The sequence below is a fragment of the Carcharodon carcharias genome, chromosome 25 (assembly GCF_017639515.1).
Source record: "Carcharodon carcharias isolate sCarCar2 chromosome 25, sCarCar2.pri, whole genome shotgun sequence".
Lineage (NCBI taxonomy): Eukaryota > Metazoa > Chordata > Chondrichthyes > Lamniformes > Lamnidae > Carcharodon > Carcharodon carcharias.
In genome coordinates this window covers 28245774-28263136 of record NC_054491.1, presented here as the reverse complement: position 1 = coordinate 28263136, position 17363 = coordinate 28245774, and the positions used below count along the sequence as shown (strand labels likewise).

The 17363-nt window shown below is 43.3% G+C and overlaps 1 protein-coding gene across 7 annotated transcripts in view; it reads left to right on the top strand.

Annotated features, from left to right (window-relative positions):
• The window catches only part of LOC121269562 (opioid-binding protein/cell adhesion molecule-like), a 1143507-nt gene that overhangs the window by 499326 nt on the left and 626818 nt on the right, over positions 1 to 17363 (top strand). For all 7 annotated transcript variants that reach the window (XM_041174257.1, XM_041174256.1, XM_041174254.1 and 4 more), the window contains one exon: positions 3038 to 3270. In XM_041174257.1, coding sequence (XP_041030191.1) covers positions 3038 to 3270 — 233 coding nt within the window. The remainder of the gene's footprint in view (positions 1 to 3037; positions 3271 to 17363) is intronic.

The following is a 17363-nucleotide window of genomic DNA, read 5'->3' as shown; positions in this document are numbered from 1 at the left end:
TGAACGAACCTGACATTTTGTCTTTCAAAGTTGCTTGAACATGCCTCCAAGAGTTTGAGCTGAAAACTGAGGTGTCTCTTAGCGAGAACGTTATTCAGTAGCCATGACCTCAGTTGTTGACACCAGAACATTATGGGCAGGATTTTCCCCCATGTCAGGGGTGAAGTTGAAGTGTGGGCATGTAGAGGTACGCCTCTGATTGATGGCCCCAATTGGGGGCATGGCACCGTTTTACAGCGTGACGTCTGCACAGAAGTCCTTATGCACTCCCTGTACAGGCGGGGGGGAACCCCTAAATCTGAGAGTGTGCTTTTTCACACATGCGCACGAAAGAGCGCACTTACCTCCCTGAGGCTCAGTGCTGCCTCAGGGAGATCGCCTCTCCTGGCAAAAATATTAAAAATAGAGAAAAATAATTGCCTAACATGTCCCCTCGTGTGACACTGTCACATGAGTTGGGACATGTCCGTAATTTTTACAATAACTTCTATTACATTTTTAAAAACCTACATGAAGCCTCATCCCGCCCGTGAATGAGGTTTCCTGCTTTTTCTAATTCCCGCCGGGGCTCCTGGCCTGTCGCCAACCTTAAGGTTGGACGGGCAGGTCCATTAATTACTTTCATGACTCTGTCGATGGCCTCAATTGGCCATTAACAGGTCGGCAGGCGCGCAGCTGATTTTGCTGAGCCTCCGCTTACCTGAAAATGTAAATGGGGTGGGATGATGTCAGGAGTACCGCTCGACATCACCGTGCGTTATTTTACGTGTTGGCGAGTGGGCCCCGCCCCTCGTCGCTGACGGGAAAATCCTGCCTTGTAGATACATTTAAGGGGAAGTTGGACAAGCTTTTGAGGAAAAAGGAAATAGATGTTTATGATGATAGATTTAGCTGAGGAAAGATGGGAGGAAGCTCAATTAGAGCATAAGCACCAGCATAAATTGTTGGGCTGAATGGCCTGTATATCTATGTAATCCTACAAGGCACAAGTCAGGAGTGTGATGGCATACTCTCCACTTGCCTGCATGAGTGCAGATCCCACAATACTCAAGAAGCTTCACACCATCCAGGACAAAGCAGCCCGCTTGACTGGCACCCTATCCACAAACTTTCACTCCCTCCACCGCTGATGCACAGTAGCAGCAGTGTATACCATCTACAAGATGCACTGCAGAAACTCACCAAGCCTCCTTAGACAACACCTTCCAAACCCACGACAGTTATTGTCCAGAAGGTCAAGCGCAATAGACACATGAGAACACCACCACCTGGAAGTTCCTCTCCAAGCCAGTCACCATCGTGACTTGGAAATATATTGCTGTTCCTTCACCGTCGCTGGTTCAAACTCCTGGAACCCCCTCCCAAACAGCACTGTGGGTGTACCTACACCACATGCACTGCAGTGGCCCAAGAAGACAACTTATCACCATCTTCACAAGGGCAATTGGGGATGGGTAATAAATGCTGGCCTCGCCAGTGATGCCCACATCCCATGAATGAATGAAAAAAAAATTCTATGTACGTAGTCCTATGAAATTAACCCGTTCATAAATAGTTTGCTATACTTGGCCATTTATTTTACATGTTTCCATTTTGACTTGCCTCCTCTTCAACATCTCACATATCCTCTGTGTCTTTGAGTCTTTCATTATGCATCTTATTGTCTCATGGTTATATACTTTACCATTTAATCATCTCCTGTTTTCTATTTGAGCACCTTACAGGTCATTTTGTTGCTTGGTTTTTTTGTGTTTTCTTCTCCTGCACATCCCCTCCCCCACTGCTCTCCTTCAGATTGTTCTTTTTTAAATGCTGTTTGTTTGTGTCCTGTTATTTATTCAGAATTTGACACTTCTGTCCACTACTTATTCAAGATGATCTGTTAAAACATCCCACTTACGATTTCCCTCTCTTTCCCTGCCTCTGTTAATATTTGTAGAAAGAACTGTACAGGAAACCTTACACCAGAACGTCCTGTATAAATAATGGGGAGATTAATGGTAATCACTAATATTTTTGCACATATCGAAAAGTGGATTCAGATTTGTGCAGGTGTGCAAATAAATGCTCAAAATTCGGAAGTTGCAGATGTGCTACTCTTCCATAAACTGTGCAAAAATGGCACCTTTTCCTTGGGATCCCCATTCTTACATATTGAATATCATGAAATTCCTATATTTACATTGTAGATACAGACTAAACAGAAATTTAGGACTTGTCCGTTTCAATTTCTGTACTTTTTAATGGCATGATAACTCTTAATTGCTGCCAAATAACCCCTCTGAATGACACTGAAAATAATAACTTTTTCAAGTGTGAAGTCTCATTCCATCAGATTTTAATTAATGTAGATTTTTCAAAAACAGTTCTTTTGCTTACTGTTTCTTTCTTTCTCCCCCCTCTCTTTATGCAATCTTTTTCTCTCTTCATTGATATTGATTTCAATAATCCAATTTACACCTTTTGTTCAGATGCTGTGCAACTGTGAACAGTACTTCAATCTGATTGGTGAAGGAGACACAGAGCTGTTTATACACCTGACAATCTTCCGTGTCATGCTGTTTGAATCTCCACTTCCTGCAACATCCAGGGTGGAAATGTGCTATAAATTAAATGGACAAAGACTAGTGCAGTGAACAACACCCCATTAACCAGTTTGTTCTTTCCACAGGTGCTGCCTAACCTGAATATTTTCAGCATTTTCTGATTATATAATAGTTTCTTGTTTGCAGCCATCTTTCAAACCCATTGTCTAATTCATTATCAATAAGTCTCCACTGATTGACAACGATTTACACTTCATGTCGGTGCATTTTCACCAGCTGTAACAAATCCTTCTGATCATTATACCAATACAACATTTTGCAGAAACCAAAACCTCAACTGGTGGTCTTGTATTGCTCCATAACAAAATTTCTTATGCTGTTATTGTAACCATTCAAGAGATGATGTAAGATGCTATAAATGGTGTTTTATTTTTATTGTTCACATGTCTTCGCACTCTGACGTCTGCTTTTCTTTTCTAATCTCACTTCAGGTGCTCTATTGACAGTGGAGTGACACGAGTGGCATGGTTGAATCGCTCTAGCATACTCTACGCAGGGAAGGATAAGTGGTCGCTAGATCCTCGGGTGGTTATTGTGACTAACAGCCAAACAGAATACAGCATTCAGATAGTGGGTGTGGATGTGTATGACGAAGGACCGTACACATGCTCAGTTCAAACTCAGAACCATCCCAGGACATCGCGGGTGCACATAATCGTACAAGGTATGATCCAGTTGTAGTTGTTTATGACTGTTTTGTACAACTGACTAGAAAGAACAGCAGCGCATCACGAAAACTTTGAGAAAAGGCAATAGCAATCATCCCGTTTATAAGAGTTTTAAAAAAACTCTTGAAATTGGTTAAGTAATTCAGTGTCTGAATAGGTTTCCTTTTTAAAAAGGATTAAAGTAGCCACAAAACCTTGAATTGTGAACTAATTTTAATAAGTATAATAAAACTATCATTTCCATGCAAATCATTTTTTCTACTCTGAGCAAATGGATTCAACCAGTTTTTAATTTTGATCAGTGAGATGACTATTACCAAACACCATGTGGAACTTTATTTCAGAGGATTGCAATTTTAAATGAAAGGATTGCTAAGTTGTTAAATAACTTTGCAGTTTTGTATCACACCAGCGGGGTGTCAAAAATGTTTGAGGCTAAATCTGATTGGAGATTTGAAGGCTTCTTATATACATTTGTATAATCATGACTTCTTATTTTTGTGATGAACAGTTTATTTCCTTGAAACTAGCCAATGCACACTAATCAGTGTGCTGATGGACTCTTCCTGCCCTCTTATTGGCTACACTACGTCATCCTAAGACAATGTAGGGATGATGCAGGAATGTTCAATGTTGAGTTTTCATCTGGTGTAAAGGTTCAACTTTGTGCAGTTTTATCTGTCAGCGCAGTGGCTGGTGCACTACAGTCAGCCTCAGAAACCCATGTCTCGCAATGGGAAAACTCAGCCAGGACTCCTGTTCCTGATTGCTTTTCAGTTTGGGAGGTACACATTTATAGATGTCGTGTAAAGACAGGATCGGGCTTGGTTTTGATACCTGCCACACTTGAACAGCCAGCTGACTAACATTATCTTAACTCAGACATGAAGACTGGTTATCTAGGTGAGGTCCTGGAGAGCTCTCTAACTCTATGCATATGTCTCCCTTTAGGAGAGAAAAGAAGAATATATTTTAAAATTACAATAGTCTATTTAAATACGTTTTTTTTTTGTACAAGTGACCATGCTTTCTCATAATATGGTCTGAGTACTGCTGTGGTACAAGTTTCACAACACTTGGCGGTACATGCATTGGGATCACATGATTTTACATTTGGGTCTTTCAGAGGGAGATGAGTGTAGAGAGTGGTCACCAATTTCCTTTTTGAGCTTTGAAGTCCCTATTTCCTACATTACAACAGTGACTAAACTTCAAAAGCACTTCATAAACCTTCCATTCCTAGCCCACTTGAGGCCCTGAAGTGGTCAACTGAGGGCAGCTTAAGGGCCTCATCTTGAGATATGCTGAGATCCCAAAAGCTGCACCACAAATGCAAGTCCTTCCTTCCGATTTTTTCCTTTCCTTTTTCTTCACTGTTCTTCCTGATATTTTCTCTCGGTGTAAATTTTAGCAGATGGGAGGAATTCTCCTCTGCAGTCCTCATAACGTTACCGTGGGTCCAGGATATTGTGAGGATTTTGGATTCTATTGTAGATAGGGAGAATCTGTAGATCAGGTCAAATAAATTGAAAATCTAGATTAGTTCACAGATGACAGTTTAGCTGCATTTTAATAAATGGTGAGTGAGCTAGTCTGAAAATCGAATAGAAGGCTTTTCCTGTGGCACAAATTGCGATATGTAGGGCAGTTGTTTTGGGAGAATAGTATGAATTAAGAGAATTAAGTATAAATTCACAGATTTACATAATCATACAAATTGTAGTGCAGCTATTCAGCCCATAGTCATACAGCTGCCATCCAGAACAATTTACTTTGCTTCTCCGTTCATTTCTCAAATTATTACATTTAGTCTCACAGATTTAATTTGTGAGCCTAGCCTGGAATATTCTTTAAAAAAGGTGAAAGAAAAGTCAGAAGAACCTGATCAGTGGCAGTAATCGGTACTGAATCTAACAGCACCTGACCTTCAGTGTGCTGCTCTGTCACATCCTGACCTGTAATAATAGCCCAGAGGCCCCAATCTGGGTCAGTTGTTTGAACTGAGGTCCCACTTATTAATGTCATAAAGGCTTTGCTGGAGAAAACTGGAACCCTATACTAAAAATATTGCCTGGATTAGAGTAGCGTATGTGAGCCTTGGTCTCGCCTTAGTTAAACGCTCAGGTCCTGCTCCAAAGGATTTCCCAAGCAGTGGCCAATTACGCCCTGTTAGAATTCATGGAGGGAGGCATTTTAAATATGATGCAGGCACTGTGCCTGCTCTGACAAGGCTGGAGTGCCTGAAAGATGGGCAGTTGAGGAGCAGGATAGAAGGTGGGGCTGCTGCATAATCGGGCGGGAAGGTGCAGGGTGGAGAGCTCTCCCTGATTAAGTCCAGGGAAGGTTGAGGTTGGCTTTCCTGCACCTAGGCCAATCGAGGTCCTTAAGTGGTCAATTAAGAGCCACTTAAGGGCCTTATGTTGTCACCGCTGATATTCTACCAGCAGCAGGTAGTGGGGAGCCTTGCCACATGGGCAAGCCATCAGGTATACCGTGGAAGGCCAGTTTGCAGCTTGCCATTGAGGGGGGAGGTGGGGGACTTGCTTATTTTCTTGGGCGTGCTTATGCCCAACTTGAGCCCCACTGTTGGCCAGGACAGCTCTGTTGGGAAGATGCCTCTCATCTTTTAAATCGCCCCCTCCACCACCTACATCCCAATCCCCCTACTAGGATCTGTTTGACTGACCCCAGGAAGACCCTCCCCTACTTCCCTAGGTCCTGGGCCCCCCAGTGATAGTCCTCCTCCCAGGCCTCCTGCAAAACCAGCATTGGCCACAGCTCTGATTGGCTGGAAGCCCTTGGAGGCGGGATCTTCATCTTGAAGGTTTCAGAAACCCCGATGACAGGCAGGTAAGTGTTTGATTGGATTTAAATCACATCAGGGCTCCCAGAAGTGGCCAGGCCGGGATGTCACTGGCTCTCCAGCCAGTAAACAGGCCCAACGACATGGCCATTAAAGCCAGCCCATCCTCTGTAAATGTCATCACGTGGGAACTATGGAGCCTACTAATGATCAGTATTTGTGGTTTTGGCATTAACAAAGGCAAGGTCCAAGACTGAAAATAATATCAGTTATAAATATTAACCAGTACCCTGGAGTGACCACAAGTTTGTAATCTAAAGTGTTTAACTAATGGCCTTCAATCACTTGGGCTTTGCCCTCTATTTGGCATGGTTTGAATCCTTCAGTGAGATTATAGCTCTAAGATCATTGAAAGTTGTCTGGAATTATTTGTGAAGGTTTAGAGAGATCTATCTTTAACCAACTAACTAAAATGGCTTTTCTGACACAGACTAGTAAAAATTAATTCATTCGTTTTGGGGAGAGATTGGTATTTGCCAGGAGTGGAAGAGAAAACTAAGGTATTTATAATCCGCTTAGGCAAATCCTGTATGGTTTTCTGAAGACTTCAGTATATGACATTGAGTGCTATATAAAAATAAATGAAATCAGTATATAATCTGGGTTTCATTTCAAAGCACTGATGGCTGTTGATTTAGACAAATCTTAAGATGGAAAATCTGCTGGCTTGACACGGTGGGTCGCTCATAGCTAACTGGACAGTAATTTTAAAGCCTGCTGTGTTCATAATAAGCTGAAGACTGAAGTCATCATTCAACATTTGCACATTGCTGAGAAAAATTGTACCCTTGATTCTAGTTTTTGAAAATTGTCTCCAGATATTCTGCTTCCTCACTTTGATCTCTGGTGGCTTAGGGCATCAAATACTGCACTTGGTGCTGCACAAGTACTGACAGAGATGCAACATTTAGTCAAAATATAAATTATTCCTGCACCAAATATACTGCATTAAACACACAAAGCAGAAGGGAGAGAGAGTGCCAGAGTCCGCAGTGCCCATAAAGCAGCTCAGAGATGGCAGAGAGAGTGGCAGAGTACTCAGTGCCCATAAAGCAGAAAATAGAGAGCAGAGAGAGTGGCAGAGTACTCAGTGCCCATAAAGCAGAAAATAGAGAGCAGAGAGAGTGGCAGAGTACTCAGTGCCCATAAAGCAATTAAGAGACAGAGAGTATGTGGCGGAAACCTCAGAGTCCAGAATGCAGCGTGGAGAGGGGAGAGAGTGGTGGAGTCCTCAGTGCCTATAAAGCAGCTCAGAGAGGGGTGAGAGTGCAACGGAGCACTCGGTGCCCATAAAACAGTGAAGAAAGGGCAGAGAGAGTGACAGAGTCCTCTGTGCCCATTTAACAGCTCAGCGAGGGAGAGAGTGGCAGAGACATCAGTTCCATAAAGCAGCTCAGGGCTCAGTCTACAGACCTGCCATGTTCTGAGAAAAATCAAAGTGAGATGCTACAGGGAAACAGGTATTTGACTGCCCTGTGAGTATTTTTCTTGTTTATCTTTAAAAACACATGGGCAGAAATTTTAGGCTGGCGTGCAAGTGCACGCCTGACCTGATCGGACGCAAAATCGAGGTCAGGCGATCGTCCCAATGCCATCCCGCGCTCACGAGATATTTTGGTCGTCAGGCCACACAAGTTGTTAAGGTTCCAATTGTCCCCGATTTAGCGTGGTCCGTCCAACCTTATGGTTAGCGGACAGGCGAATCTGCCGGGCTGACTTTGCATTTTGGATGAAACCTCATCCAAGGGCGGGATGAGATTTCCATTATTAAATTTTTTAAAAATTACAAATGTATGGCCAGAATTTTCATCATGTATATGTTCAGGTGACTGATTCTGATGCGCTTTCAAGATTTTAAAATCTTTATTGAATTGTTTTGAAGCCTTCAGGTCCCCGAGGCAGTTTATACATAGCCTTCAGGGAGCTTTCATTCAGTGTTTGCCTGTGCCCGTGCCCCCGCTTACATCAGTGCCCGTCCTCCTCCAGGCCTCACCACTGAGCACGCTGAGCATTTCAGCGCACGCTTCACGCTGGCTGGCCGTTAATCGGTCAGGGGCCGATTGCAGGCGGCAGTTCATTCCCTGGATACTCCCTGGGCCCGTTGATCATGACCTACAAATCCTGCACCCTGTAATTTATTAGTAATAGTAAGGTTTTATTACCAGTCATAACATTTACAAACAGTAGTAAAGCTTGGACTGGTCGGGTTTATTAATTAAAAGAAATGAAGACAAAATAAATTGATTAATGCATAATAAAGATAGCAGGGCAGGCGATGTGTTGTGGCTACACCATGTTGGGGGCTAATGGATGCCAATGTGATCCATGCCAACCACATCTGCAGTAAGTGTCTGTGGCTCGAGAAGCTTTGGCTCAGAGACATTGAGCTAGAGGCCAAGCTAGACTCTGAGAGGCTTCAAGGAGGGGGAAATATCTGAATGTTTAATTCCAGAAGGGACTCATACCCATTAGATGGGTTGCCTGATTTGGTCAGTAGTCAGAGACAAGAGGGTGTGACTGGAAGTGAGGCAGGTAGGGACTGAAAAGATGAAAGGGGAGGAGCCTCAGCCATTGCAATTTTTCAATCGGTTTGAGCTCCTTGCAGCTTGCATGGATGAAAACAGGGGCTGCAAGGTGGATGAGCCAACATACCATACCATAGCCAAGTGACAGGAGTAAAATAGGAAAGTTGTGGTAGTAGAGGAACAGTGTCGTTAGGGGAATAGACATAGTTCTCCGTATCCAAGAGTGAGAGCCCAAAAGGCTGTGTTACCTGCCCGGTTCCAGGATGCAGGACATCTGCTCTGGGTTGGAGAGGAACTTGCTGTGGGAGGGCTAGGATCCAGTTGCTGTTGCCCATGTGGGTATCAATGACATCGATAGGGCTAGGAAAGAGGTTCTGCTTGGGGATTATGAGCAGCTCGGGGCTAAATTAAAAAAGCAGAATCTCAAAGGAAATAATCTCTGGTGTTATGGCACAGCCGATGGTAAATGCTGAGCTGCTCAAATCCCAAAGGGACACTTGAAAGAACTGCCACAACTTGTTTTGCAGTTTGTATAAATTTTGAGATGCATGCCTTGAATTCAGTAGTAGTAAGACCATCAAGTCTTATAGGTTTTTAGAAAACTAGATTAAACATTTATTAATAGGCTAAATTATTTTTAAATACATATATAGATCTGAAAATTACTATTACTACTAGTAGGGGAGGTGGCGGAACAGTGGTATTGTCATTGGACCGGTATTCCAGAGACCCAGGGTAATGTTCTGGGGACCTGGGCTTGAATCCCACCAAGGCAGATGGTGAAATTTGAATTCAATATAAATCTGGAATTACAAGTCTGATGATGACGACAAAACCATTGTCAATTGTTGTAAAAACCCATCTGGTTCACTAATGCCCTTTAGGGAAGGAAATCTGCCATCCTTACCTGGTCTGGCCTCCATGTGACTCCAGACCCCACAGACCCTGAACAAGGGCAATTAGGGTTGGGCAATAAATGCTGGCCTAGCCAGTGATGCCCACAATCCATGACCAAATATAAAAAAAAAACTTCTAAATCTCCTAATTAATTTAACTCTCAGTTACACTTTCGTTAAGGCAACAGTAAGACATACAGATTTTAAAAGACTCAGGCAAAGAAACATCATACCCTGAACAAGTCGAATTCAAAGTGAGTTTTCTTAACTTCAGTCCTTTGAAGACAGCAGCTTGAGGCATAGATGAAGGCTTTTCATGTAAGATCTTAAAATGCCTATCCTTACACACGGCCTTCGCTCCTTTACACATATTCCCCTTTGAATGCAAATTCCCATTGTTCCACTATGTCTTTGGACTTTATCTATCTGATAATAAAAATCTTTCATAGCACTAAGTTTTACCAGTAATATTTGGGAAAGATAAACACACGGGGCTGAATTTTACCGTCGGCGAAAAGGGGGCGGGGCCCGCTCGCCGACACAAAAATGCCACGGGGTGACATCGGGGGGGGATCCCCGACATAATCCCGCTCTACTTAAATCCTCAGGTAGGTGGGGACACAGCGCGATCAGCTGTCCGCCCACCGACCTGTCAATGGCCAATTGAGGCCATTGACAGGATAATTAAACAACTAAAGGACCTGCCCGTCCAACCTTAAGGTTAGCGGGCAGGCCAAGAGCCTCAGCGGGCTTCTGAAAAAACTTGAAACCTCATCCACCGGCGGGATGAGGTTTCATGTCTGCTTTAAAAAAGTTTATTAAAGTTTTTGTGATATTCATTAACATGTCCCATCTCATGTGACATTGTCACATGAGGGGGACATGTTAATGATTTTTTTATTTTTCTATTTTTAGAGTTTCAAAAACTTTCAGCGACCTCCCTGAGGCACCACTTAGCCTCAGAGATGATGTGCGCTCTTTCGTGCGCATGCGCAAAAAAGTGCACTCTCGCACTTGGGGAATCCCCCTCTCGCCCGCACAGGGAGTGCATAGCGCTTCCCGTCGGGCGTCATGCTTAATTGGCCCGCCCACTTGAAATGGCGGCGGGGCCCGTTTCGGCGGTGGCGATTGGCTGCCTGCCGCCGGAGATTGGGTCGGGCCTGCCTGCCCATCAAGGGCAAAATTCTGCCCATCGTTTCTAAACTTCACCTGGCTGGGTGACACATTTCACCCCCTCCTTTGAAAACAATCTAGGCTGGTTTATTTAAAAATGCAAATGTTCTTTTATCTTACATTCTGAACTCCACCCCCAGCCCCCCATGTTTACATCAAAGCCATCAGACCGACTGCCTTTAATCCAGTTAAGTCTCTCTTTCACACACACACACACACACACACACACACGCATCCCAATATTATTCTATTTTACAATAAATTCCAATAAAATTATGAGAATTATTATATCTTCCTGACACTGGATCGTTACCTGAGCCACAATTAAATTGGCAAAGAGCAAATGAGATTACAGAGATGAATGCATGATTCAAAGACAGGCGTGCGAGAAATAGATTTCGATTCATGAGGCACTGGCACCAACACTGGGGAACGTTGGAGCTGTACCTTTGGGATGGGCTTCACCTGAACCGTGCTGTGACTAGTGTTCTGGCAAGTTGCATAATTAGATGGTCGTGAGGGCTTTAAACTAAATAGTGGGGGTAAGGGGCCTTGTGAGAGGAATGTGATAAACCAAAGGGGAACACCAAGCTATTAGAGCAGCGTAGTGATTTAGGTAATGATAACTAGAATCTGGCAGTAAGGGACAGAGCATACAAACTTAAGAGTGCACAAGCAAGTAAAGCCAGAGATGCAAAAATGCTAAAAAGATAGTTAAAGGTTCGAGACCTGAATGCGGGCATAATTCGTAACAAAGTGGCAGAATTGTTAGTACAGATAGAAATCAATATGTATGACCTGGTAGCCATTACAGGGATATAGTTGCAGGGTGACCAAGGCTAGGACCTGAATATTGAAGGGTATGTGATATTATGAAAAGATAGGAAGCTCGGAAAAGGTGGCAGGATAGCTCTGCTAATTAAGGATGTCATTCCTATGGTAGTGAGAGATGACCTTAGCTCAAAAGAGCAAGATGTAGGATAAGTATACAGGAAGAAATAAATGGGACATGTGAGAAATGTACCACAGTAATCATGGGTGACTTTAATGTATATATAGATTGGATGAATCTGATTGGCAAAAATAGCCTGGAAAATATGTTCATAAAGTGTATTCAGGACACTTTCTTAGAGCAGTATGGTCTAGAGTCAAGCATGGAACAGGCTATTCTAGACCAGGTAATCAGCAATAAGACAGGATTAATCAATAACCTCATGTTAAAGGAACCTCTAGGTGACAGTGATCATAACAGGAAAGAATTTCACGTTCATTTGAAGGAGAGAAATGCAGGTGTTAGACAGGAATAAAGGTAATTATAAGAGTATGAAAGCAGAGCTAACTAAACTGAATTGGGAAGCTCGGTCAAAAGATAGAGCATTAGAGATACAGTGGCAAACTTTTAAAGAGATATTTAATAACTCAGCAAAGATTTATCCCGGTGAGAAAGAATGACTCTTTAGCCACAGATAATGCATCCTTCTCAGGATTGAAAGAAACTGTAACCTGCAAAGATTAGTGGTAAATCAGAAGATTGGTCAGATTTTAGAAGCCATCAATGAATGACTAAAACTAAGAGCTTCTACAAGTATTTAAATAGACAAAGAGAAACTAACCTTGTTTGTCAAGAGAGTGAGTCTGGAAAACAAGGAAATAGCAGAGGCTTTGAACAGATATTTTAAGCCTTTCTCCACTAAAAGATTTAGACAACTTCCCAAAGAAACTTGAAAATCAAGAGGTGAAAGGGAGGGGGAACTTAAAACAATCAGCATCATGGAAAAGGTACTGGAAAACTATTAGGCCAGCGGATTGGAAAATAGCTAATGCATATTTATCCAACAAAGGAAGGAGACAGAAAGCAAGCCAGTTAGACTGGCATCAGCCACAGGGAAATTGCTAGAATCCATTATGAAGAAGGCTATCGTGGGATATTTAGAAAATCATAATGGGATCAGACAGACTTTGTGAAGGGGAAATCGTATTTAACAAAATTACTAGAGCTCTTTATGGAAGTAGCAAGCAAGGTGGATAAAGGGGAACCTGTCATTGTGGTGAACTTGGATTTCCAAAAGACATTTGATAAGGTGCCACATCAAAAGTTACTTCACAAGATAGGAGCACATAATGTAGGGAGTAACATGGATGAAGGATTGATTTAGTTCCACCAATATTCATCCTATTTTCTTCAGTGCCAGGCTTTGCCAACCTAAGATTCTGCTAATACCATTTTGATGAAGTTTAGAAAAGATTACAAATTAATGAGGTAATGTTGATTAAACATTTTTTTGAACCTAGTTGAAAATGCTGAGCTCCATTTCAAGATACCATTTACAAAACAAACTAGTGCATAATTATTATTTCACAAATTGTGAAGGCTTTCAACTGTCTCGTCATCACTTTTATCTGACATAATGAGAAATGTGGCACCTGCTTTTTTTCAGATCATTAAATTAACGTGTACTTGTGAATTCAGAAATCAAACCAATTAAAATCATTCATCCACTCATAAAATCATTTATTCCAACACCGCTGGAAATCTGAAATGAAAACAGAAAATGCTGGAAGTAGGCAGCAGGTCTGGTGGCATCTGTGGAGAGAGAAACCGAGTAAACATTGTCTGAAATTTGGGCGGGATTTTCTGGTCCCACCCGTGATGGTTCCGGCCGTGGGCAGGAGTGGAAAATCCCGGCCATTAACTCCGTTTTTCTCTCTACAGATGCTGCCAGATCTGCTGCATATTTCCAGCATTTCCTGTTTTTTTATTTAAAGTAAAAGCACTCTTGTAAGGAATCAAAAATGTGTGGCCAGACAACTATAATTATTTTAGCTAATAGGAATACAAAGGACGGAATCGTCCGTGCCCACTGGTGTCGGGCAAGCTCAGCGGCGTGGGCGGGCAATGCAATGAGAAGGCCAAAAATCAGTTTCACACCATCGGGAAACCAGTTTGCATACGTCTGCTAAGTCCATTGATTGTTGGCCGCGTTTCCCGCCATCGGACGTCGGGAACCTCACTGTAATACATCTGTATGTCGTTATAAGGCTAGTCCGCTGGACCCATACCCTCTACGCTGGATTGTCTGCCCATGTTGACGTGATTGCATCCCCGACGTGTTTCACAACTGCACATATGTGGCGTGCACCTGACGAGCTGCACTTCGCTCAGGACTTTAAGGTTTGTTTTTCCTACCTTGCTTCAGGCAGCACTCGGAGCCATCAGCACCAGGCTTCGCAGGCAGCACCATAGCACTTTCAGAGGGGCTCATGGGCAGGTCTCTACCTACCAGACCAGCCATAAGGCGGGCGTGGCTTTGTACGGCCACAGGGCTAAAGCGAAGGTGGAGAGAGAGAATTGGCCTCAGGCAAGGGAAGAGGCTGCAGGGTGAGGCCTGTGCTAAGGAAGGGGTGTGTCCCAGGGTTTGTGCAGGGCTGGGGGTTGGGGGTGGGGGGTCACAAGCTTATCTGCGCAAATAGTGAGGGCTGAGGAGGCAGTCTCCAGAGCAGATGAGGCTAGATGGAGAAATGAGGGTGCGTGTGTGTGAGAGAGTGAGTGGTCATGTCCTTTGAGGTGACAGTGAGTGAAATGCCAAGTGACTATGTGATGGGTTTGAGTGTATGAGTCTAGAGTGTTGAGATGGTTGCCTTACCCTGGTGGCATGGATGAGATCATTCATCCTCCATCTGCACTGGATGGCCAGAGCACTTCTGTGCAACATTGGCACTGATTGCCACTGCCATTGCCTACCAAGCCGGAGTGGTAATGTTGCTGCCCTTCCTACCACCAGGGCGGCAATGGAGGACATCATGGCGGGCCTCCACAGTGTCCTGGGGGCTGCAGTCTTCTTGCCTTTCAGAGCCATGCCTTATTTGCAGCCCACCTGGGCTGGAAACAGAGGTGTGTGCACAGCTGTACTTTAAATGTGGCACCCGGTGTGGTGAAACAGCGAAGTAATGGCATGGCGGGTGATTCAGAGCCCGGCCGCCATGGAAACGGCGTATTTCCTGGGAATGCATAATTAATGCGGCGGGTTTGGGCCGACACAGCGTGAGAAGCCATTTCAGCCGGCGGGTAAAACGTTGTTGTTCCCGCCTGCTACCGCACTCAGCGCGAATCTGGGACGATCCTGCCTGAAGGATTGAAATTCCATAGTGTCAGCTTGATGAGCACAAGGAACGATCCCAGCACCAGAATGGGTAGGATTGAGGCCTAATCAAAATTTTAGTCATCCACCCACTAAAAAATGGGTCCTACAAACTTATCAGCGGGACCAACACCTGAGCAAAACATACAATCCGTGACAATAAAACATGCCAGAAGCATACCAATTTCTACCTGTTCTATGATAGAACAAAATGCTGTGCTGTAGCTGATGCCTTTTCTCGTTTATCCCATTTTTAGCTTCCTACTGATTTCTTTTTTTTTAACCATAGCTTGTCCCTAGTTTCTCTCTGCCCTCTGACATTCTTTTCATGCATCCCCAAAGTATTGAAAGTGAGATGCAATTTGACAATAGTAATTATAAAATGTTAAGGAAAAATTTTCAGGTGTCCTGTGAGAATTAATAGGTCACTCATTACTGCTGACTTATGCAGATACCATTTGAGGTGAAACCTGGCTCTAAGCCTGCCATTCCATGGGATGGTATAGAATCGAATCCCCTAGCCCAACTCAAAAGTGCTGAACAATTTAACCTTGCATCTGAACCTGAAGCACCTGTTTAAGGATAAGTGCCTCTGTGTGCTTTTGAGTCGGTGTTAACCAGGGAGATAATGCAATTTGTTAGGAGAGGTGAATATTTCCCACCTTGAAAAGGATTGTTTATGACCTTGATCTGAATCACAGGAGGGATACCTGGAGCTGAGTTCTTTTTCAGCTTATTTAGTGGAAACAAAAAAATTTGCCCACAGATGTGCAGATTTAGCTATTTAATTCTTTACCACCCAAAAAAATTAGGGTAATTAACTTTGGATTATTTATTGTTTTTTTTTTATCCAGAACCAATTTTTGTTTTGTCTTTAAATGCAGGCACTTGTCTGACATGCCGTCAAAAATTACACCGATGCAAAAAGAATGATTTATCCTCAAATTTCGTTGTTCATTTTCAAAATTTTGGAAAATTGAATTCTGACTGCTAAAACAGTTATGTCAATTTCTGTCTCTATTTCATATCACTCTGTTTAAGTGGAGACTGTTCTTAAGTTGCAAAATGACAGGCAGAAATTCAGGGCTGGATTCTTACAGCTTCGTGGACCTTTAAAAATGGTGGACGGGACCCGGATTTCGAGCTCCCTCCCCATTTCTGGCCAAAATGATTTTGCCAGTAGGAGAAAGGGATGGAATATGATTCATACAGGAAGCTCTGCAAAAAGGAAGGAGGACAGCGGGCTCTGCAAAGATGCTCCCATACTACGTGCATTTTACAAAATCACTTCTCTTACCACTGCCTAACCCAGGAGCAGTACCTCAGGTGACTCAGGTTCAACAAGGAGGTGTTTTCAGTACTGTGCTGCAAATGTTAATCTTAAACCTGATGGTCCATTTAAAATTAGTTGGAAGTTGAAAATGACCTCATTTTAGCTGTTGCAAGGGCCTTCACCTGCAGTGTAGGAGTCATGAATTGATTGAGTAGATGTAAACGCTCTTGAAGGATGGATAACTGCCCAACTGTCTTGATCTGAAGTTTTTGAAATTATCTACTCTTTAAAATAATACAGGCTGCAGCTGTCACTAAGAGCTTAAGGAAAAACCTTTGTTGAACTGCTTTGATTGACAGGCATGGGTCAGAAAAAACAGTAGCATCTGTTTGTGCAGTTTCAACGGAACTCTCTGTTGACATTTTTCCAAGGGACATTATTGTATAATTACGAATGCTTGGCTGACTTTCAAAAGCTATAAATATCTCAGTAAGAGATTCTAAGTTCAAATTTAATTGGCAGCTTAAAGAGGCGATTAAGTGATTAGTGGATTTGATGTGGTTAGTGAAATAAACGTTTTGTTGTTTTTATAAGAGATTTTAAAACTTTGAATGTGTTTTATCAATTGCAGTTTTTTTTAAACTATCAAGTGTGTAGGAGTAAAAGCTGTTTCAGATTGTTAGAAGTTTTTTATAATCTCCTCATGGCTCCTGAGGTGTGCCATGATGGATAGTGGGTGAGTGGCTATGGTGGTGGCACAATAGTTATGAGAGGCCATGGGGTTGGGTCATGAATTACCATTGGGTTGGCATGGAGGGTATGAGGGGCCATGGGCAAGGTGGTGGGGGTGGGGGGAGTGAGGGGCTTTGGGCGAATTCTAGAGGGCCTGACCATTCCGCCTTAGCACTCGCTTATCCCCGTGGCTGCCTACACTCTGCTTCTGGGGTTGTCGGCCTAACTCCATCCCACCCCCCCTCTCCCCAGAGTGAAAATTGTGCTTATCAGGGTACATTTCTTTGAAGCAGGTGCGATGAGTCAAGAGGTCTCCAGCATCACAGTTGCCAGTCTTCAGCCAATTTGATTCACTCCACTTGATATCAGGAAAAGGCTGAAGGCACTGGATACTGCAAAGGCTTTGGGTCTTGACAATATCCTGGCAATAGTACTGAAGATGTGCTCCATAACTTGCCACGCCCCTGGCCAAACTGTCCCAGTACAGC